The 24,152-nt window shown below is 46.6% G+C and overlaps 1 protein-coding gene and 1 pseudogene across 1 annotated transcript; both read left to right on the forward strand.

Moving 5' to 3' along the window:
- The first annotated feature begins 13,411 nt into the window (after positions 1–13,411).
- On the forward strand, positions 13,412–19,135 carry LOC112875675 (protein DETOXIFICATION 40-like). The gene is made up of 7 exons (XM_025939612.1): positions 13,412–13,853; positions 16,219–16,850; positions 16,959–17,015; positions 17,118–17,356; positions 17,829–17,947; positions 18,024–18,110; positions 18,733–19,135. The coding sequence occupies exons 1-7, from the start codon at positions 13,581–13,583 to the stop codon at positions 18,814–18,816; spliced, it is 1,491 nt and encodes a 496-aa protein (XP_025795397.1). The 5' UTR covers positions 13,412–13,580; the 3' UTR covers positions 18,817–19,135.
- A 249-nt stretch (positions 19,136–19,384) lies between these two features.
- LOC112875673 lies at positions 19,385–23,852 on the forward strand (annotated as a pseudogene).
- The last annotated feature ends 300 nt before the right edge of the window (positions 23,853–24,152 follow it).

Raw genomic sequence — 24,152 nt, forward strand, 5'->3', positions numbered from 1 at the left:
GAGGAGAGGGAATATAAGCTGGAGCGTGTTCACCGTGCAAAGATAGCAATGGAGGAGAATCCAAATGTATTGAGGAAGGGAAAGTGATCTCGTTACACTCATTAGTATGGTAGATTTGCTAGTTGTATAGTTTATTTATATAATGAATTTGTCATTGTGTTCTTACGTACTTGACTTTTTATTGTGTTGTCATTTATTGCATCTTCCATGTGTCGTTGTGTTCCTATGTACTTGACTTTCCGAGCATTGGTCATTTATTGCATCTTCCATAAGCTCAAGTGTCGTTCTTTCATTGATGTTGTTCATAATATTTATTTCAATTTATGCAGAGGTAATAAAACAAGATAATGTAATGGAATCAAGACCAACAAAGTAGTGCATTACATAATTGAACACGCACAACACATGAAGTGGCATGTGAGGATCGGTATGAAACAAGAGTAAAGTGGTCTTGGACTAAATCTAACATGCCTTAGGTAATTAAACGAAACAACAAACATATGAATATAGCATGTGAATAAGACAGATAACTCCTAGCACTATCCCCACATAGCAAATTGTGTTGCCCCTTCTCCATAGTATCCCCCCATTGCAGCCGGCGGCGGCGGTGGTGGCGAAGACCCCTTGTTCCTGTGACAAGGGCAGTTACAATATGAATCAGTGCACAACACCTCCTGTGAACTGGCACCATTGTTGTTATCGTCCTCTTCCTCGTCCTTGTCACCGCTGATCACTTCCCTTTCTAGATCGAAGATATGATCCTGCAGGTAGTAGATGTAGTCCTAATGCGGATGAAGTGGAGGAGGATCGACCCACCTAACGAACCCGCAGTTTTCTGGAGCATCTGAAGACTGTAACAAATATCTCATGTAAGTTTTAGAAAAGAAGAGAAACATATCTAACAAATGAATAGTAGTAACAGTTACCCAAACTCGCGAGCATTCAAACAAACAACGACCTCCATTTGTCCCCTCGACGCACATCTGCACTAAACAGTCCTCACCGTGCCTGCATTTTGGCCAATCTTCTTTGCGGTCACCGTATTCTCTGAGAGGCTTCTCTTTGGTGAATTCACCTTTCCTTTCGACTGGAAACTCATGCATTGCTTCCGAATAGGATTCAGGACAAACAGACCCCTCCCACACAATGGGAGGTCCCTTCCTTCCTCCCTTCCCTCTCCCAGTGCCAAAACCCTTTTCACTAGATGACCCTCCAAACATTCTTAAGTGTCTCTTATTTTCGAAATTAGAAGCAATGCATGCAGCGACGCGTACATATAGATGGGTGCAGGTTTACTACCTGATCTGCGGTGTCGTAAATGTACCTGAAAAGCCTACGGATCTATAACTGAAAAGCCTATATCAAAGGACACTCAAAAGACTATACGAAAACATACTGAAAAACCTACATGAAAACATACTGAAAAGCTTATTCAAATTCAGACTGCAAAGGCTATATCCTTTTTCCGATTGGACAATAAATATTGCAATAAATGTATTGGTACATTCATAATTGCCATAAAATCATGTTATATGCTTTTGTACTATGATGAACGAATCACGAGAAAAATTCGCAAGAACTTTACTTGTTTTACGAGCATCCAGAATGATAATAATAATACATTACAATTTGATTCAAACATGTATTCAACCAAATACCACCAACATATCCACCAAGAAACAGAATATCATAAGCATAGTTCATAGTCCATAAGGTCCATACAAACAAACCAGAGATAAAGTCCATACAAGCTAAATAGTCCATACTAGTTGAATAGTCCATACAAGCTGAACAGTCCATAGTATCCACGAACTAACTCTCACTGCCTCCTAATCTTACCTTTGCCCTTACCAAGAGCGTCGATACCTGGAGTGTAAGGGTCACGTGGACGGCACTGCCTACGTGCTGCCTGCTGTGAAGGCTGTGTGAAAGGAGCGTCTTCCAGCCGAGACACTCCAATCCCCTCGGCTCCGTCCTCCTCGTCCTCACCACCACTATCCTCAAAAGTAGCCCTTATTGACCAAGACGAGCTCTGTCGTCTGGACCCGAGCCTCGCTGCATTGATGTACTGAGGCCTCCGCTGGTGTCGGATAGTCTTATCGGAGGACCGTGCACGTCCATCGCCATGCTAGTCCTGCAACCACAATGAGCAGCAACACGACATAGACGACCTGCAAGTCTCTGCATTTGAACATGAAGTTAGTGCATAAGATTGAACGAGAGGTGAATGTCCATATATGTAGTAATTTTAAAAATTTACTCCAAGGAAGTTGTTTAGTGTCGTCTCGTCCACTCCTCGTTTTGGAAAATGCTCGATGTCAAGTATGGATTGCTTCAACATGTTTTCCTACACTCAAACGAAACAAATGGTTAGTCGTTATACATGATCATATTATTACAATGGATCTGAATTATTCTGGGTTAAAGGAATCTCCTGAGTAGCCATACCAACATCATCAATCCTACAATGTGCACCAGCATCAGGACAATGCCAAACTCATTCACGCCGGATTGAGCATCAGAGACCGCAACCGCATCTTCCTGATCCACCTCAAGATTAGGTAATAGAGGGTCAGCAGGTGGCGGATGCTCCTGTTCTTGCGAAAACCCACGAGGGGTGAATGCAAGTTAAGGGTTGAATGCACATGAGGGGTGGGAGCATTTGACAACTTCCACAAAATCAAATCCAAATATTGATACTGATTCTTCATGACAGTCTTCACATACTTCTCCCATTCAACCTTGCAATTGGGACCAACCGTCTGAAAATCTGGCCCAATTTACCAAAGTGAACGCCCCTTTAACGAAGATGGCATTCTCATTTGAATTGCATTGAAGCTCATCACGAGCCCTAGCAAACACCTCACTAAACAACGGCCGATTATTGAATATCAGAGAGACCCTGTGTGTTCCATCAAAAGTGATATTCCCAAACACATCTTCCTTGACACTGCCACCATAATACAATGTTATCAAATTGTCCATCTAGTTTGTATGCACAACAGAAAGGTTATGACAGGTATAATGTACAAAACAACTAATAATATTTTCTAACTATCTAAATTACCTAAATAACTAAATTACCTAACTAAATACCTAACTGAAGTACCTAACTAAATTACCTAACTAAATACCTAAATTTATCTACCTAAATACCTACATCTATTGTCTAACTAAATTTTCTAAGTATAGTTTCTAACTATCTACAAAAAATGACTAACTATATTACCTAACTAAACTACTAAAACTAATTAAATAAGTTATCTCAAATTAAATAGACTACTAAAATTACCTAAATTGCTAACTACAATACCTAACTAAATTAAAAAAAACTAATTAAAATAAAAAACTTTACGGGAGGCTTGCCGGCCAAGGAGGCCGTGCGCCGGCTCGCTGCCGCGCCGGTGCTCCCGCGGCGGTTTGGCGGAGGAGGCCGTGCGGGGCCGCCCTCATCGCCGGTCCTCGCGCGGGGGCGGTCGGAACGGGCGGCCGGCGCCTCGGTGTAGGCCGCGCAGCGAGCGGCCCGCAAGACCACGCGCGTGGGCACTCGGAGGAGGTCGCGCGCCTGGCGGCTGTCGGTGTTTTACCGGCTGCCCGCCGAGGGTTATACCCGAGGTGGTAAGTTTAGGTGAGGAGACGCCGAGATCAGGAACTCGAAGGTGCAAGGAACACAAGACTTTAGACAGGTTCGGGCCGCGAGGCGTGTAATACTCTACGTCCTGTATGGTGCTTTGTATTCCCTTGGGTGTTGATGTTGTGTTTTGAATGGGTCCCTGCCCCCCCTATATATCCGGAAGGTCAGGATTACACAGATCTAGTCAACACTAGCCAAGGAATCGTACCCGGGTATAACTCAGGTAGTTTCCTTCTGTACCGACTAGCTTTATCTTCTACTCAAACGAGTAGAAAACAACATAAATAAGAGATAAGACGGGCTTTATCTCTTAACCCTGTTTAAACTACGTTATGTACACAGCCCCGTAGCCCCGGGTCTGACAAGCCCCCGAGCTCTTCGTAGCTGAGTACTGCAGGCTTCTCGAGTACTTTTGAAGCAATCTTCGGCTTCTTTTGAAGCTTCGTCTTGAAGTTCTTCTTCGAGTAATTTCTTGGCTGCATCGAAGCTATGAGGTGCTCATACCCCGAATTACTTCTTTGGTATGGTGTGCGATTGAAAAATCGCACTCTATATGGAGTAGCCCCCGAGCCTTAGGTTGAATCGGAAAATGAGGCTGAGGGTCACATTAGTCTTGAATCTTACTTACTTACTTTTCGAATAAACTCGAAAAACAAGTAGTCGATGCCACTATCCCGCAGCCCCCGAGCCTTAAATCCAAATCTCTCAGGTTTGTAAATAGGATCCAAGAATCGTGGCATTGGTGTTACTCTGAAATTCCGAGAAAAACTCTTCGCCTTCTGCATAGGGAAACTGAGCCTTCCGCTGTTTTATTTAACCGCGCGGTGACTTAAAGTTTCTTCTGCACTCTCAGTCTTCATATGAGTCGTCTTCGAGTAGTTTTGTGGTGTCCAGCCCCCGAGCTTACGAGCTAGGAGAGCCAAAGGAGCCATGCTACCTAAAGAGTTGTTGCCGAAGCTTGATCTAAAAAAAGACAATGCATACATTATGTAGCATAATGCGAAGATATCGAATAGTACTCAGTAATAATGTGAAGACACAAAAATTTATTCTGTGTAAAAATTGCTGTGTCGAGCTCTTTTTTAGGCCATTTAAATCTCCCGAGTAGTATGCCTGTTATGTTTAAGCACTCGGTCCCGTTTTAGCCATTGCTCATAGCGTGTATGAGATCTTTGTCTCGTCTACACGTAAAGGCATTAGGCATGATAGAAGAGCCGACGTTTCATGGATTAGGGATGTGCTACCCGAGTAAATTAGCGACCGTTAAGAGGAGACAACGAGCAGAAAGTTGTCGTCATGCGATAAAGAGGATGTGCAGTGCGCAAAAGTAGTCGACAAAGCGTAGCTCTGGAGGGTTTCAATACCCATCGAGAGTCGTACACGGATAAGTAGTCGGCGAAGTGTAGCTCTGGAGGGTTTCATGCCCATCGAGAGATGTACACGGATAAGTAGTCGGCAAAGTGTAGCTCTCGAGGGTTTCAATGCCCGTCGAGAGACGTACACAGATAGGTAGCCGATCACGGAGTAGCCCCCGAGGGTTTCATGCCCGTCTAGAGGCGTACCCAAAAAGGTAGCCGATCATGGTGTAGCCCCCGAGGGTTTCATACCCGTCGAGAGGCGTACACAAAAAGGTAGCCGATCTTGTGAAGAACAAGTCGGAAAAGGTATAGGTCACTTAGCTTGATTCATGGACGAATGTCGACGAAGCCGTGGAGCTCGTTGATGGAGCTGCGATGATTTGTTGATGAAGCTCGACTAGTCGGAGTCGATTCCGACTAGTTTTCAAGTCGAGACGAGTAGTTGATATAGTCGGCGGCGGGCCGCCGATCGTTCTCGCGAAGTCGAAGTAGTCGAACTCGTTGCTGTTGCGCGCGGACATTGCGGCACAAGCCGAAGTTGAACCGGGTCGTCGAGGTTGGCAGTCACGGTGCATCGACATTGCAGCGCGAGGTGAAGTCGAGCCGAGTAGTCAAGGTCGATGTAGCCGTTCGCTTGAGTGGATTGATGTTGATGAAGAGATCCTTCAAATTCGCCCAACGATCGCAACGATCAGCCCCACGGTGGGCGCCAGCTGCGACGCAGACCCATGAGCCGAAAACGAGCGTCGTGCCGTCGGGGAGCACGGCACTGGTGAACTTAAACGATGCCATCGAGTTCGCCGGTGGATCTTTGATGCGCTCCCCTACCTGGCGCGCTAGCTGTCGGTGTTTTACCGGCTGCCCACCGAGGGGTATACCTGAGGTGGTAAGTTTAGGTGAGGAGACGCCGAGATTAGGAACTCGAAAATGCAAGGAACATAAGACTTTGGACAGGTTCGGGCCGCGAGGCGCGTAATACCCTACGTCCTGTATGGTAGTTTGTATTCCCTTAGATGTTGATGTTGTGTTTTGAATGGGTCCCTGCCCTCCCCCTATATATCCGGGAGGTCAGGGTTACACGAATCTAGTCAACACTAGCCAAGGAATCGTACCCGGGTATAACTCGGGTAGTTTTCTTCTGTACCGACTAGCTTTATCTCCTACTCAAATGAGTAGAAAACAACATAAATAAAAGATAAGACGGGCTTTATCTCTTAATCCTGTTTAAACTACGTTATGTACACAGCCCCGTAGCCCCGGGTCTGATAGCGGCCGTAGGAGGCCGCGCAAGGGGCGGCCAAAGGAGGGCGCCGGTGGAGGGGCCGCCGGCAAGGGAGAGCAAGAGGGCGCGGGAGAGAGAGGAAGAGGGCGCGGGGAGAGAGAGAGAGAGAGAGAGAGAGAGAGGGAGGGCGCGGTGTATAGGATAAGAGCTCGGCACCGTGATCTGTGGCGCCGAGCTCGGTGCCATGGGTTGTGGCGCCAAGCCCTCAGCCACATCAGCGCCAAGTCAACGGCTTGGGGGTGGGACCTCGGCGCTAGGTCTCACGGCGTCGAGATGTGTTATCTCGGCACCATGAGTCACGGCGCCGACCCCTAGGGTTTAAATTTAGAAATATATTTTCCAGGGGTCTAACTATGAATTTTTTAAAAAAGTTCAAAATGCAAAAGGTACGGGTCAGAGTAGGGGTCGCGGTTGGGAGGAGAGGTCACCATTGGGAGAGTGGTGCCCGCACCAGCAGGTGAAGACCAATGAAACAATGCAGAACCAGTTGTTTCCAAAAGTTTGGTTAGAACTTTGAATGCTCCGTTTGAGTCTTCTAAAGTTCATTCAGAATTTCGATAGTTGTAATTAATGTTTGCAAGCTCTACTGGGTTTTCTAAGTGGTAAACTAGTAATCCAATTTTTTAAGCCCCGGCTGATTTTTGTTAAAATTAATTTCTGGATTCAAAACCCCCAAATCAAAATTTTAAAGCCCTTAAAATAATTAGAAAGTTCCTTTACACAAATATTGTTCTTATCTCCTGTATAAATATCTGATTGTCTGGTTCATTAATCTTGATGCCGTAACCCTTATGTGAAAACTTGATTTGAATTTAAATTCTTGAAAACTTGACGAACTTGAGAGGTACTAGATAGAAAAATTTAATCATGGGAGGAACTCGCAAGGCAGTGGATTTGGATCTAGACCTAAAGCACTCTAGACTAGGCTTGGGTCGGGCAAAAAAAAAGCTAGACGGCTTAGCCCAATGGTCATTCAGGGTTGGCCTTGGAACTGGTTTTGTTCGAACTACATGATATTTAAGACATCAAAATAATTCAGAAAATAATACTTTGACTAGTAATTTCTATTAAATGTAACATTTCAACAAAGATAATAACTACATATTATGAAAAAACCTATTCATCATGATTCTAGTAGTACATATCTTGCATTGTCAACTCTTTTTATCTTGATGGTCAAGGTATAATATTTGTAAACACATATGCTCTCGTGTAGGTATGCAAACTCATTCTTATAACTACATGCACGCATACTTTATCTCCTATGAATGCCTTCAGAAAACCTGGGTTGGCATATCTTGACAGTGACGAAGATTATACGCGTGGCTCCCTGCCGACGAACATATCACCTGTTTCTAAAAGAATAATTATGGAGGCTCGCAAGAATCCTAAGGTTATTGAATTTTAAATTGAAGCACATATCAAAGTGGCTGAATTTTTTTTAGCATCAGAGGTGGCTTAAAGTTGAGAACATAGCCATCCTAAGCACAAAAATACCGTTGGCTTGGTTGACTGTGTAAGCTTCGATCGTGACCCAGTCATCTTACGCCCAAAACAAGATATTGCTAGCTAGCAGCAGGCGTCTGCACGTGATTGGGTTCAGAATCCTCGATGTCAATCGGCGTCCGCATAGGCTGGCCGGCGGCCGCCACCGCCACTCCTCCCCCGCGACAACCCAGAAACCACGGCGGCGCGCGTCCAAGGCGCGCATCCTAGCGCTTGTGGATATGGAAAACGACGAGCTGATGGAATCCTCGCTGCCCTTCTTCCGCGACGAAGGTGACCGCCTCGGCAGCCGGCGAACCCGACAAGCGCATCGCTTTCGGATATCCCGAGCCCCCGGCCACCCGATCTTCGTTGATGTTATCACCACCCTTGCCGCCTAGACCCCGCGCATCCTTGGATCCACATGGACGCCGCGCCGTATTTAAAAGCGCCTGTCAGCCCGCAGCACGGCACGAGCAGGACCAGCCGTGCCAGCAGCAAGCTGCACTTGCCACAAGAGATAGAAGAAGACCAAGGACGTGCAGTGTGTGTGTCAAGCGGGAAGCGGCTGCGGCGAGCCGGCGACCATGAGCAGGCCGCGGGCGCTGGAGGACCTGATGATGGCCGTGGACGCCGGCCGCGTCGACGTCCCGATGGTCGACTCCGACAAGCAGCTCACGGCGCCGCGGCGCTCGAGCTACGGCGGCCGCGGCCGCATGGGCGCGCCGGCGCCGGCGTTGGCGACCTCGTCGGACGCGAGCTTCGAGTTTAGCGCCGTGGTGAGCTACAGCTCGGCGTCGCCCGCCAGCATGGTGTTCTCGGACGGCCAGCTCCGGGCGCACCAGTTCCCGGCCGTGCGGTCGCCGGCCGGCGGCAGCAGCGAGGCGGCGTCGCCGGCGCGACGGAGCGCGTCCGCGGGCGGTAGCGCCAAGGCGGCAGGCGGGCTAAACGGGAGCAAGAAGCGGGTCAGCTTCGCGACGACGGACGGCGCGGCCAGCAAGGCCGGCGGCGGCGGGCAGGGAAATAAGAAGAGCGGCGGCTTGCTGGGGTGCATGGGGTCGGCCTGCGGGTCGTCGCGCAGCGAGGTGGTGGAGCCGGCCAGGAACGCGAACCGCAAGGTGGTGGCTGTTTGATCTGACCGGTGAATTGTTGGGGTTTTAGTAGAGGGTTTATATATACATATCTTGATCAGTATGCACGATCATATGCAAGCATGCGTGATCGCGTTAGTCGTCCATCATTTGATATGGTGAGATTGATCACGCCTTTTGTCATAATTTTTATTTTCCTTCTGTCGCTCGATCAAGCGAAGCCCATCAGTGCAGCAGTCGTACTATGTTTCTAGTGGAACGTCAGCCTGTGTGTCTCCATTTCTGGCTGTTTTTGCCAAAGAAAAAAAAGTGAAGATAATACTATTATGCCTAGCTGTCAGCATGATTGTTTTTTCTTTTTGGATAAAGCCAGCTCGATTTTTACTTTCTCCCGTCACGTTTCGGATACTGATGCTGTCTCCGAATATTAGTATTAGTTATCTTAATTTTTTAACACTCATAGATTTTGCTATGTATAATAAAAATTATGTACCTAGAAAAGCTAAAACGATTAATAATTTGGGACGGAGGAAATAGCGATCATCATGCAATGCAAGTAGCAATCATACAAATGTGAGCATGGCTGACCCGTGATCATGCGAGGAGAGATGGTTGGGAAGTACTCCAAAGAGAGGAGAGGAGGAACAAGAGAGAGGTGAATTGCAACATGATTATACAAGAAAATTCAGTTTTAACAGATGACGGAAGTTATATACTTCCTCCGTTCTGAAATGTAAGGTATTGAAGGATTCAAAATTTATACATAAATATAAGCCATGCTTGGGTGTTTTGGAAAATAATTACTCCGAGCTGCGAGCCGGCCATGAAATCAGCAAAATGATAACCAAATAAGGTATTAAATAGGGTACATGTGTTATTTTCTCATCTCCTTAATTTGGTATAAAAATGATATTTTAGGACAGAGGGAGTAAATGATACTAGGATTGTAGAAGGTAAATCGATAATTAATTAATTACCGAAGGTCAAATGTGCTTCTTCCTCACATCAATATCTTAAATTTGGTCATGGCCAAATTTTGGCTTAGGGCATTCCCAACCCTTCATGTTGTCCATAGCATTAATTATATTATCACATAAGACTTTTAGCTTACGTGACACTGTAATAAATGAGAGAGAAGAGAGAGAGGAAGAAACTGGGTCTCGTGCAAGACTCGGTTTCAACATGAAATCCAATACACTAGACACTATTATTAAGTTTGCATTAGGAGAAGGTAGTATCTTCATGATAGATGGAGAACAAATATGATAGATGAAGAGGAGAGAGAATAAATTTATTAGAGACCACACTAAGAAACTATGGATTGTAGAGCATAGTTTATAAAGAAAACATCATAAGGAGACATCATACATATTATCTATGCACATCACGAGTTGGGATTGCTCGGCCATTTCGCATGGCCTCGCTGAAATTGCGTGAGGGCCCAGGAGTCACTTGCTGATTTGGTAGTTTTTGCCCGTTTAAATAATTTACGATGGACACCAGCCCAACATTTATCCGGCGCCCCGTTTCAGCTCAGAGATCACATGCTTTGATATTGGTGCAGATGAAAATCGAACGGCCACCACGTGAAGCGGCGCCGTTGAGGCCTCGAGGGACCAGGGGCGGGTGCGGGGTACAGCAGGTAGAGTAGCGACTGGCTAGTGCACCACATGTCTGATTGCAGTTGGTGAGGATGAATTTGTACTTCAAACTGAAAACGTGTTTCTTTTACTGCAACTCAATTTTCATAGTTGTTTGAACCTTTGCAGTGTGGCACAGGCTTAATAACACGCAATGAGGTCTAAGATGAGAACGGTTTTAAAATTTTAAAGTTTTGAATAATTCAATATTTTCAGGGCACTATTTCAATAATTCAAGAATACTTAACACAAATTGTTTCAGCCATCAAAACAGAAAATGCTGGAATTTTTTTTAACCATTATTCTACTATGTTTTCGCAATTTTGTTGAATCAATCCTTAAAAAACAAATGGAATGTCGTTTTATCTAATTGTACAGAAAACTAGGAAGATTGGCGCGCTTCGCCGCGCCGGTGCTGCTTGCGTGCGCCGTGCGCTGGCCGCTGGGGGGTGTCGTGGAGTACGGAAGGTGCAGGTCTGTGCTTCCAGACATACTGGCTTGTGCAGTCCATGCAACAAAAAGCAAGAGCTTTTTTTAAACGGCCAGCAAAGTAATGCTTACTATACAGGTATCAAGTAACGCACAAGCATAGAACTGTAGAAGGGACCAAGCCATGCAATCGTGCGTCGTAAAGACAAAATAAAGATAGGTCAATTACAAATGTATAAATGATAAAGCACAAATAACTGCATATGCAGTGGGTTTGAGCCAGCTAGCACAAGATAGTGGCCATTCAGTGTTGGCCGCCCTCCTTTTAAACTGATACCTGAAAATGAAGTAGCTAGTACTCAATTTCTCCAAGAGCCAACATATTATAGCATGAGACAACATGAGATGAAAAACTATAGCATTGTACCATTGTGTGAGATATGTAACCGTTCAAAGTACCAAGAACCAAGACTGCTGCCTTAGTTCTTAGAACCCAAAAAACTTGCAAGAAAAGACAGCAATGAGAAAAAGAATTGAGCCTTTCACCCAAAGGTCTAAACCTTTAGAATCAAAGGCGAAACTAATACCACATACCAAATTCATGTTTGCACCTAAAATATAGATATGGTTCTCGCTCTTTCGAATTGCAACTCTCATGGGGTAGAGTCTATAAAGGAAGATATGAACATAAAATCAGTAACCCCTCGATTTAGTAACTAATAAGAATAAAAGCGCATTGCTAGATATGGTTGATGCCTTGTTGGTTGCCTGGAGCAACAACTGAAATCCAATGTTTTAAACATATAATCTGGTACTACCACGGGCGAACAGAATACTACAAAAAATATAGGAGAAGAAATAATGAGAAAAGAACCAAACTTATCATTGTTTGAAATGACAATTCTAATGAAAAAAAGAACTGATTGTACCTTCCTTCTTATGAAATTCTACTATTCTAGTATACTAAAATCATATATACTAACTTGAGATAGAGCACTTCATAACATTGAGTGCCACAAATTGAGATAGAATTAGACATGTAATGTTTTTGCTATCTTGGCTACTTCAGATCATTGGCTCATTGAGTAGCACAAAGAGCTGCAAGATATGTCCAAGTATATTATGAAATATTTTTTATTTTAATAAAGAAAGACTCACTGGAACTCCTAATAACCTCGACAGATTTGTAGCAAAATCACGGGCACACAAAAGGCTACAGGATAAGAATCGCAGATCAATTTGGAGGAACAACAGAGGGTACAGGAACTATTATTTCAATCATCCACTACTACACCATTTGAGGGGAGAGGGGGCTAATAGTACCCAGAACTGGTAGCGGACCCGTGACGACCTTCATGACGATAGGCCAAGGCAAATGCGAGCGAATCGCCTCCTGGCGCGGCAGAGGGAGACGACGCTGAGCTGAATTGGCAACGGCGGGGTTGCCGCAGATGGCTCGTCTGCTGGAGACGGATCTATCTATCACCGTGCCGAGCATGCACAGCATTGCGGCCTATTGGAGTTGGAGCGGAAGGAGGACCGCAGCTGCGGCACCTTCATCGTGCCCCTCCCCTCTTGCACGCACGAGCTGCCGCTTAAAATGTTTAAGTTTCCTTTGCGGAAAAGATGTTTAAGTTCTGCATGCATAAAAAGACACAAAAGCTGCACGACAAACCAGAACAAATTTCTGAGCCGCGGTCGACGAGAATAGCCCGTAAAATCGTGTGCCCCAACTACAGGCAAATGCTATAGAAAGAAGACGGGCTTCTATTTCTAGTTTTTTTTTTAAATCAATCACGACTTGTGGACTCTGGGCTGCGTGAATCCGGTCCACAATGTACATGCGAGTCTGGGCCGTACTTCTTCCATTACAAATTATTATTCGTTTTGACAAATTAAAATATTAAAAATATATATAAATATAATATATTATATATAGATGTATAGTAAAATTTATGTATCTAAATTTATTAAAATAATCAACGAACCGAAACGAAAGGAAACGTAGGAGCAGGAGATACTATTTCATTTCTGCTGCGAGCACAGCCGAGGCGGCATGGAACCTGCTCGCCCATGGAAACGAGTGCTGACATGACTAGCCAACTCGGTCGCGAGCTTCTCTCCCAATCGCTTTCCCAGCTCATGTGCAGGTAAATCTCTGGGCCAGCGTTACAGAGATAATAACCCTTTGAAATTAGCGGCGCAAGCGACACCACACGGACGGATATCATTTGCTTGACGTTGGACACAACAAACAACGCATGCTACACCCTTCTAGAAGCCGGAGTAGAATTTGCATCCGCCCTCCTCTCTGCCATGTACCTGCCTGTCCTACGTGGGTGAACCCCCTGATACCGAGTGCAATTTTTAGTCGGAAAAGATCGCCGGCGGCTGTCAGCACGCGCGTCCGCCCTGAGGTCACCGCGGGCGTCTCGTGGAAGAGAAGAGTGACTGACAGTCGTGTGCCGCCGCTGCTACTGCTAGTTGCCATTTGGAGTGCAGGCATTCCAAGCCCGCGGCGGCGACCATAAATTCGCAGCCCGCCCGCCACCAGCAATCCTCCTCCTTCCTACGGCTTTCCTTTTCCTATCCACCCGCGGCCAAGCACGGACGCAGGGACACCCCGTGGCTGGCCGCCGCCGGTAGCAGCAGCTAGCATCCATGCCCGGCGGGGACGCGCACGGCGGGTCCGGGGGCCGGCTGGAGAGCATCCTGGCGGACGCGTCGTCGCCGCGGGCGCGGCGCGCGTGGGCGGCGGGCGCCATCGAGCTGCGCCTGCTCACGCGCCTCGCGGCGCCGGCGGTGGTCATGTACATGATCAACTACCTCATGTCCATGTCCACGCAGATCTTCGCGGGCCACCTCGGCAACCTCGAGCTCGCCGCCGCCTCCCTCGGCAACACCGGCATCCAGATCTTCGCCTACGGCCTCATGGTGCGCTCCTGCTCCTCCCTTCCGCCCCCCCCCCCCACCCCCCTCCCTTTTCTTTCTCGTCCCACTCTGAATTCTGAAACCTCCATGCATGATGCACGCTGTCCATCCCGCGGCCTCCGATCCGCGCGAGTCCATCCGACAGTTCAGGAATGGCCGCGGTCTGCAACCTGAAAAACTCAAATTCCCATTTTGAGCTCCTGCAGAGGCATCCTTGCTCCAGTCGTTTTGAAGAAATCTCTTTACACGGTTCAGATAAGAACACAGAGCAGATTATTAGCAGGTTCGGGATGCGAATGCGAATGTGTTCCCTAGCTTGGTGGTCGATCGGTAGGAACGTTTCATTCTCCATCGTATAGTATTCAGTTGCGCAGGAAACTAACAGGGAAGTCCTCCTCCTCAACCGCTTGCTGCTTTGCATGTCGTCACATTAAGATTCAAGAACTACAATGAGATCTCAACTACAGTAGGACCCCTGCGTGCTCTCGATCCGGTCCGGAGCTCCAGATCGTTCGCCAGGTAAGTAAGGCCGCCAATGCCAGGCTTTGACTTTTGACTTTGACCAAGCATGCACATGCTGCCTGAATTAGTTCAAGCATGCACAGGCCGCCAATGAGATCTCAACTACAGTAGGACCCCTGCGTGCTCTCGATCCGGTCCGGAGCTCCAGATCGTTCGCCAGATAAGTAAGGCCGCCAATGCCAGGCTTTGACTTTTGACTTTGACCAAGCATGCACATGCTGCCTGAATTAGGGATGTTTAGTTCGCTTTGCATTTTTGCAAAATTTCACTGTAGCAAAGGAATCTTACTAATTTAAAGTACTAAATGAAGTCTATTTGCAAAACTTTTTGCATGGATGGGTTGTAAATCACGAGACGAATCTAATGATGCTAATTAATCCATAATTAAGCAATAATTAGCGGATGGTTACTGTAGCATCACTGTTGCAAAACATGGATTAAGTAGTCTCATTAGATTCGTCTCGCGATTTACAACCCATCCATGCAAAAATTTTTGCAAATAGACTTCATTTAGTACTTCAAATTAGCAAGATTCCTTTGCTACAGTGAATTTTTGCAAAAATGCAAAGTGAACTAAACAGGGCCTTAGTTCAAGCGTGTCCCAACCTACTACGGGATTGACAAGTCGATCTTAGTCAGTCTTAGCTGACAAGTCGCGCGGCTGGCCGGTGAGGACTGTTTGATTCCTCACTCATCCGCCGCAGCCGATGCGAGGTGCCAAAGCAAAGAAGAAGCAGAGCACCACCGCTCACCGGCCCGGCGCCGCCGGCGGGAGCGTCTGTGGTTGCTGGGGCAGCCACGTCAGCCCCCAGTCTAGTGCAAACAATTACTAGTACAAAGCTAGCTGCATGCCCTGTCGCTCTGGCAGGCTGCTACGAGGCTGGACGTGCGGCGCGGAGGCCCTCGGCCAGCCGGCCGGCTCCGCGGCTTTCTCGTAGCGTCCGCCGGAATCCGTCGGGGCGAGCTCGTCTCTAGAGGGTCTCGCGAATTTCGGGGGTCGCGGCGTGTGGAGAGGCAAGGGAACGTGGTGGTGCCGAGTCAGACCCGGCGGCTGGCGCTCGCGCCGCGTGGTGACGACTGACGACGATAGAAACCGACAGGGGAGGGGACGGTCGCCATCGCGAAGCGAAAGGTTGCCGATAGATGTTTCCAGCGGCTCGCGGCGGCCCTCGCTGCGCACCAAGGGCTGGCATCTCGAGGCTTCCGTCGACTCTTTTTTCTCTCCAAGTGCAGAATTGATGAATTTTGGACCTATAAAAGGAAGCATCTCTAGACGATTTTTATAATTTTGTATGTTTCTCTAAATTTTTATTCAATTTTCATTCAGAGACCGACTCCAAATGCTCCTTACGTTTTGAAATAGTACACCAAAATCTGCATGGAGCAATCAAATACTGTCTTCTTAGATTTCCCGACATTTGATTTGTGCCGTTACTTTAGCTGCGCTGGTAAATTAGTATGTGTACATGGGCCTGCATCTCCGTCGACTCTTGCTTGCTTAGTTGGCGTTTGGGCCTTACTCACCAATATCCTGAAGTCGGCCCACGTCTGTTTAAATTCATTTCTTGCGATCCAGGGGACGGTCAAGGGTTCACCCAAATCAAGATCCGAATGTTTTTTCTTTTCTAAACCAAATTAGACTACTGTTTCTAACTACCGTGATGGAATAATCATATTGTATTTGCATTAGTAAGTCTAACCTCCATTTCAGAATAATTGATAGCTTATACAAGCAGCCAGAGATATTAATCCAGACTCTTGTTACCTTACTTAACTAGACATCTAAACAAAAAATGTTAAAGTTTTTGAGTAGTGACAGTAATAACCTGACGTTTCGTACTTGCAGCTAGGCATGGGCAGTGCAGTGGAAACGCTCTGCGGCCAGGCCTACGGCGCCCAGAAGTACGAGATGCTCGGCATCTACCTGCAGCGCTCCGCCGTGCTCCTGTGCGCCACCGGCATCCCCTTGGCCGTGATCTACGCCTTCTCGGAGCCGATCCTGGTGCTCCTGGGGCAGTCGCCGGCGATCGCCCGCGCCGCGTCCGTCTTCGTCTACGGCCTCATCCCGCAGATCTTCGCCTACGCCATCAACTTCCCCATCCAGAAATTCATGCAGGCGCAGAGCATCGTCCTCCCGAGCGCCTACATCTCGACCGCCACGCTCGCGCTGCACGTGCTCCTGAGCTGGGTCGTCATCTACAAGGCCGGGCTCGGGCTGCTGGGGGCCTCCCTGATGCTCAGCCTGAGCTGGTGGGTCATCGTCGCCGCGCAGTTCGCGTACATCGTGATGAGCCCCAAGTGCCGGCACACCTGGACCGGGTTCACCTGCCAGGCGTTCTCGGGCCTGGGGGACTTCCTCAAGCTCTCGGCGGCGTCTGCCGTGATGCTCTGCCTTGAGACCTGGTACTTCCAGGTCCTGGTGCTCATTGCCGGGCTGCTCCCGAACCCTGAGCTTGCCTTGGATGCGCTCTCTGTATGGTGAGCATCACCATTCATCCATCATCTTACCATCTTCCCTGTGATTTACAGCTCCGGTTATTAGAAATCAGCAAGTTTTTGTGACGACTTGTTTCGTGTCATCTGCAGCATGACTATTTCAGGGTGGGTGTTTATGATTTCAGTAGGGTTCAATGCCGCCGCAAGGTTTGCAACTCAACAAAACTACAACTGAAACTTGTTGCATGAGTTGAGTATGGGAGTTTATGCTAACTGGTGTTTTATCCTGACCTCTGAACCATTTTCCAGTGTGAGAGTGAGCAATGAGCTTGGTGCCGGCAACCCAAAGTCTGCATATTTCTCAGTGTGGGTCGTGACGGCGCTCTCTGCCCTAATCGCCGTCATCCTTAGCATTGTGATCCTCTGCCTGCGCAACTATGTCAGCTACCTGTTCACAGAGGGTGAGGTGGTCTCAAACGCGGTGGCAGATCTCTGCCCGCTGCTTGCTGTCACGCTCATTCTCAATGGCATCCAACCTGTTCTATCAGGTTAGTTTCAGATACTTCTTGTCATGTGGATATACCCAGTTATCAAATTTTAATTTAATTCTTGTGTAGTCAATATGTAGTAAGCAGAGCACAAAAACACTGCTTTACCTTTGTCGAAAAAAATACCTATACATCAGGAAAAAAGAATGAACTTGTTATACAAGTATTTGCATATATTCTGACTCAGATGGGAGTGGGGCTCTGCTTGGTTGGTCAGCCCACGTGGGTGCGAGGCTGGCAACCAGAGTTCGAATCCTGCGGGTCACGTCTTTGGTAGAGTGTGGGACGGACCGGCCGGGATTTAAATCTCGGTCCCCATGCCACGTTCCTCGGGGTGGCAGGAGGCTAATCTATCATCTAGTCTCTATATTCTGACTCAGAAAGCACTGAGGACAACTTGGTATCATGTCCATTTTCAAGTTTAAATTGGATGGCCATCATGTATTCTCTAACAAGTCAATAATTCACATAGGTGTCGCTGTTGGGTGTGGATGGCAACAATTCGTAGCATACGTGAACATCGGCTGTTACTACATAGTTGGTGTTCCCCTCGGCGTCCTTCTTGGGTTCGTCTTCAAGCTCGGCGTAAAGGTAATGGAATCACAGGCATAATGTTTTTACCTCTTTCCAGATTATCAACTATAAGACGTTACTTGTGTCCTGGCAGGGTATTTGGGGTGGTATGATAGGAGGAACTTGCATGCAGACGGCCATTTTGTTGTGGGTCACCTTGAGAACAGATTGGAACAAAGAGGTAGCCATTACTGAAATTGACAGAAGAAAGATATGTTTTTTTTTCATTTCCATTTCCATTTTGTATAAAGGATCCATGCATTATCCACAATTACAAACTTTAGCTACCTTCGATCCCAAGATTTGATCTAGCTTTCTCGGTGGCATAAGCATAAATTTAGTAGCTGGAGAAATATTGCAGTACCCTTTACTCCCATATATGCAGTAGGTACAAGGACTCTTACAGGCCCTTTTTTTGGGTAAATTATATATGTAGTGGGTACTACTTTATTTTAACCAGTCTATGTTGGATTGAAAAGTTTGGATAGGCTAGAAGGACCAATAGGTACAAAGTAAAACTTCTTCGTCTTACCGTACAAATAAACCACTCGCGGCCCCATGAGGTTTAGAACTCAAACTTAGTAGCTTTAATGTAGGAATCGGTGGTCATCAGATCACTCATGGTTCTAACATAAAACATTGGATGATGCTGTTTATCAGATTGGATACGTTGTCGAATTCTGGTGATTGAAGAACATTACTTTATTCCTATTGCAGTATCGTACATGACTTGCGAGACATAAGTGTTATATATTACTATTACATCTGTCAGACGGCTAACAGTATTGCTACAACTTTTTCAGGTAGAGGAAGCACAGAAGAGGCTCAACAGATGGGAGGATAAGAAGACGGAACCCCTTCTTGCGGGGGTCAGCAATGGCAGTTAACTGAAACTATCCGGAACAGTAGCTCCTATTTCGACATCCATCACCCTGCAAGCGCAAGCCTTTCTCCGGAGTGCTTAGATCTTTTTTTTTACGGTGTCAGTGACATCAAGCTGCTGAGAAATTAATACACTGAGAAATGCAATCACACGTCGCAAATTTTAACTGAAACGGAAAGGAAGATTTTAGAAACAGAACTGAGGTGTCTTGCATGGTTGAGTCGGAGAATTCGAGGCTTATACACACTAGAGGGAGTAGTGGACAATTTAAATTTTCAAAATCGTATTTGATCAGATGGCGGGAGCTAATCTGACGACCTCGATCCCTTGCTGGATGTTTCGATCTGTTTGAGTAGCGCGTTGTCGGGCTTCAGTCAGTAGCAAGTAGTTACAAGAATCCTTTTCTCATGAGCTGAGACACTTTGCGTTCTGAACTTCTGATAGATATTTGAACTGTCGTTCTGAACTTCTGATAGATGTTTGAACTGTCGGCCTGCGAGCCCATTCTGTTGCCAGCGAGGCTTTGCCAATACTTCTGTAATCCTGTACAATTAACTTTCACATACAGTACAAATTAACATAGATAAAAGAGGTTATCTGTAAGTTTCACACACAATGCACAATAATACACCTGACATGCTCTTGCACTAATCTTAAGGCACTCTATCGTGCTGTTCGCACACGCTATAAAATCCACACGCCGTAAAACAAGCAAGCCTACAACTAAGCTCTCACCGAATCCCTGTCCGGTGGTTAGGTCACACGAATGAGAGAAACGTCATGAGCGGCGCCGGCGAGGCCGCCGGCGGCAGCAAGCTGCAGAGCCCGCTGCTGGCCGCCTCTGGGCCGGCGGCCACATCAGCTGACGGCGATGGCGGGCACGGGGTGAGCCGGCAGCTGGAGGGCATCCTGGGCGACGTATCGCTGCCGTGGGGCCGGCGGATGGCCGCGGCGACCCTGGTGGAGATGCGGCTGCTGGCGCGGCTGGCGGCGCCGGCCGTGCTGGTGTACATGATCAACTACCTCATGTCCATGTCGACGCAGATCTTCTCCGGCCACCTCGGCACGCTGGAGCTCGCCGCGGCGTCGCTGGGGAACAACGGCATCCAGATCTTCGCCTACGGACTCATGGTACGCGAGCGCCCACAATCTCTATCGTCTGAAACTCTGAAAGCGATCGTGCAGCCTTTCGTAGTAAAATATAAATCTTTGGTGTGTTCGATCGTGCAGGACTCGTGTGTCTGTCGGTCTGTCCTGCGAATTTTTTCCCCTCAAGTCATCACGTCTCTTCCACTTTTCCGTTCACACTCTTGTCCGCAACGACTTCAAACATTTTATCGACCAAACTTGCTGCTCCTCCAGGGCATTTAGGCACTTGTGACTTGTGATGCCCATTGTTCCGTTTTCACACAGCTATTGTGTAAATGTGTACTTTTTCTAAGCCATGCATGTATTTCGAAACTCAGCTTTTCTTAATCTTCGATCAACAACTAGCCTAAATATTTGTAAATTATATTTATGTAATTTTGCACCAATGGTCCATACATTTATATGATGTTAAATTTATTGTCATGCAATGTAGCGTAGTGATAATACTACTACTAGTTGTAATAAGAGAAAAGTTCAATTCACACCCTTAATTATCATAAAAATCTAGCTAATTTCAAACTTTCAACTGCAAAACCGGATAACAAGGACCATCCAACTATTGAAATCACGCAAACTTGGGCCCCTTAAGTGGTTTCAAATGTGGTTTTCAATTTTGTAGAAATTAAAAAATTCAAGTTTAAAAAAAATCATAAGTAATTTATTTTAAATTAGAAAAATATAAAACGGGTGCCAATATTTTTCTAAAAATATAACCTATTTGTTGGTAATCTATTCATTAGTTTTTTTGGATCTAATTTTTTCCTATTTCTAGTATTTTTTTCTTGAAGTTATGTTTATTATTTTTGAATAAATAGATCAGCAACATATAGGTTATATTTAAAAAAAAATTGGTACCAATTTCACATTTTTCTTATTTAAAATAAATTATTTTTGATTTTTTAGTCTAACTAGAATTTTTAAATTTAAAAAAATATATAAATAACAAATAGTGCTAGTTCGAGAGTGAAATTTGGACTGGTAATAACAAGCATGCATGCAACACCTTAAATAGTTAGACGAAAAATAAAAAACTTTTTTGTTCACATTAGTATGGTTAGACAAACTATTATATTCAACATAGTCCCGTACACCTTTGGTAGATTATTTCAAAATAATATCTGATACCCAAACCCAACTGCGTCGATGTGGCTTATGGTCGAAAATGGAAATTGCAGCTTGGCATGGGTAGCGCCGTGGAGACGCGGTGCGGGCAGGCGTACGGCGGGCTCAAGCACGACATGCTGGGCATCTACCTGCAGCGCGCCACCGTCCTGCTCATGGCCACCGGCGTCCCGCTCGCCGCCGTCTACGCCTCCTCCCGCCCGATCCTCGTCCTCCTCGGCGAGTCGCCGGAGATCGCCAGCGCCGCCGCGACCTTCGTCTACGGCCTCATCCCGCAGATCGTCGCGTACGCCGCCATCTTCCCCATCCAGAAGTTCCTGCAGGCGCAGAGCATCGTGGCGCCCAGCGCCTACATCTCCGCCGCGACGCTCGCGTTCCACCTGGCCCTCAGCTACCTCATCGTCTACCGGCTCGGCCTGGGGCTCCTCGGGGCCTCGCTCATGCTCAGCGTCAGCAACTGGGTCATCGCGGTCGGGCAGTTCGTGTACATCGTCGCCAGCCGGCGCTTCCGGCTCACCTGGACGGGGTTCTCCTGGCAGGCGTTTCTCCGGCCTGCCGGAGTTCTTCAAGCTCTCCGCCGCCTCCGCCGTCATGCTCTGCCTCGAGACGTGGTACTACCAGATACTCGTGCTCATCGCCGGCCTGCTCAAGGACCCCGAGCTTGCGTTGGCCTCGCTATCTGTCTGGTAACATTCCCACGTCCAGGAACATTGTCATATTTGAAGTGGAGCTCCATATGTGAAGCATTTTTTATATGGAGATGACTGAATTGCGTTTGCGCATTGCAGCATGACAATTTCAGGGTGGGTGTTCATGATCTCAGTTGGATTCAATGCAGCAGCATGGTAAATAAAAGGCATGCATTTTTCTTTGCATGCTAGTGTTCTTCTGAACTGCAGCTGAACTTGCAATTAGTCAGACTAGCGTCATGCAAACTGTTCCTGTGTGTTCTTCCAGTGTAAGAGTGAGCAATGAGCTTGGTGCCGGCAACCCAAAGTCAGCAGCTTTCTCTGTCGTGGTGGTGACAGTGCTGTCCTTCATCCTGTCAGTGATAATCTCAGTGATCATCCTGCTCTGCCGGGACTACATCAGCTACATCTTCACTGAGGGCGAGGACGTGTCGCGGGCTGTCTCCCGGCTGACGCCGCTGCTGGCGTTCACTCTCATCCTCGACGGCATCCAGCCGGTCCTGTCAGGTATGCAGAAACCAACACACTGCATATCAGCACATGGTTTTGTGCTGTTATTCTGCTAGCATCACTGAAGGCCACCGTACCCCTGAGACAACTAAGACCTTCAGACCTTAGTTAGGAGATAATTGATGTGAATCATTTTGAGCATAGGGGTAGCTGTGGGGTGTGGATGGCAAGCCTTCGTCGCATATGTTAACGTCGGCTGCTACTACATCGTTGGCATCTCCCTTGGGTGCCTCCTGGGGTTCTACTTTGACCTTGGAGCGGCGGTGAAACCTCTGCACATGTGATTTTGAGTTCATTTCCGTCTACTTATCATGTCTTTTATACCTCGATATATGACAACATCCTTGTAATGTAGGGTATTTGGAGTGGTATGATTGGGGGGACCCTGATGCAGACCTTGATCCTGGTATGGGTTACATTCAGGACCAACTGGAACAAAGAGGTACATTGACTTTATTATTTTACTATCAAATGGTCAATTTTGAAAGTTTTCAATTGTTCAACCTGCCATCGTAAAAGTAGCACAAAAACCATTAGAAAAATATTAGCAAAAAACTTTCATTCTTGAAAACTTGGGACCATCCACGGACTAATTGGTCGGTAGCTTATTTTAGCTAGGCGGATCCAAACCAGACCGGCTATGCGCAGCTAAAATTCTTCTAACTGGCTGGATAGTGACTATGGATCATGACTATCCAATTAGTTGGTCCACCCAGCTAAATTCAGCTAGCCACTAATGGGTTAGATGGGTGGATCCAAATGGGACCTTGGAATATTATTAGAATTCAATTTCCCTAAAACTGTATTTTCTCTATTTCTACTTCCTACATATAGGTCATTTTTTACAAGACATACTGAAACACAATACATAATGCTAGAACATACTATGTGGGACCAATAGGCGCAACAATGCTCGGATAAATGTACTCGATCAGTTGCATGCTTTTTTTTTTTTGAAAAAAGAAGTTTCACTCACTTTTTAATTCTTTTATGTAAATCAATGTATCCCATTCAAGTACGTGAGGAACATATAGATAAATTTACACATCATTACTCCATTAATTTCAGGTGGAAGAAGCCACGAGAAGATTGAATAAGTGGGAAGATAAGTTCCCTATATCTTGAACCATAAAATGAAATAAGTCTTATGTATTCTCCGATGAAGGACGAAAAGAGCCTCATAGCACCTTAGGTCCTCGGTTCGACTCCTTATGGCCTCATAGCACCTTAGGTTCTGGGTTCGACTCCTCGTGGAATCGAATTTTCTAGAATTTAATGGCGTTGTGCTTTCAGTGGTAGGCGACGTTCCTATCGACAGCGAGGTGCCTATGGTGACTTCGTCAATCTTGAGGATTTGCCGGCTCATTCTTCGAAGATGCTCATAGAGTGCTTTCATTGGGGTGGTTATGCATGCTTTGTGAGTGTCTGAGTTGTACTGTGTAATCGGAAGGAAAAAAAAAGATAAAAAGAGGTATGGTCATTTTATCGTCGGACCAAGAACCAAACGAGCATGTGGATTATCAAGTCTTGGCCCAGATCTATTGAGAGTAATCAAGGAAAGATTCTTGTATAAGGATAGAATAATACAAGGTTCCTGAAGGTTAAACAAGAGGGTTGTGACAATTGGGAACCCGAGCAAAGAGGTGAACGGTGCAAGAGATGTAGCGGCTAGGAATGGTATGGATAGAGATTTTGATAGCGTTAACGAAGTTGTTAGGTTCTACCTGCGAGATGGAGATTAACACACGTCTCTACCTACCCGCCCATGCATGTTATTGTTGGGCCAGCACACATAAAACATCCTAGAGGACCACACCTCAATATGTCTGTACTCATTTCACCATGCGCCCATTAACAACGGCACATGTCA

The sequence above is a fragment of the Panicum hallii genome, chromosome 9 (genome assembly GCF_002211085.1).
Source record: "Panicum hallii strain FIL2 chromosome 9, PHallii_v3.1, whole genome shotgun sequence".
Lineage (NCBI taxonomy): Eukaryota > Viridiplantae > Streptophyta > Magnoliopsida > Poales > Poaceae > Panicum > Panicum hallii.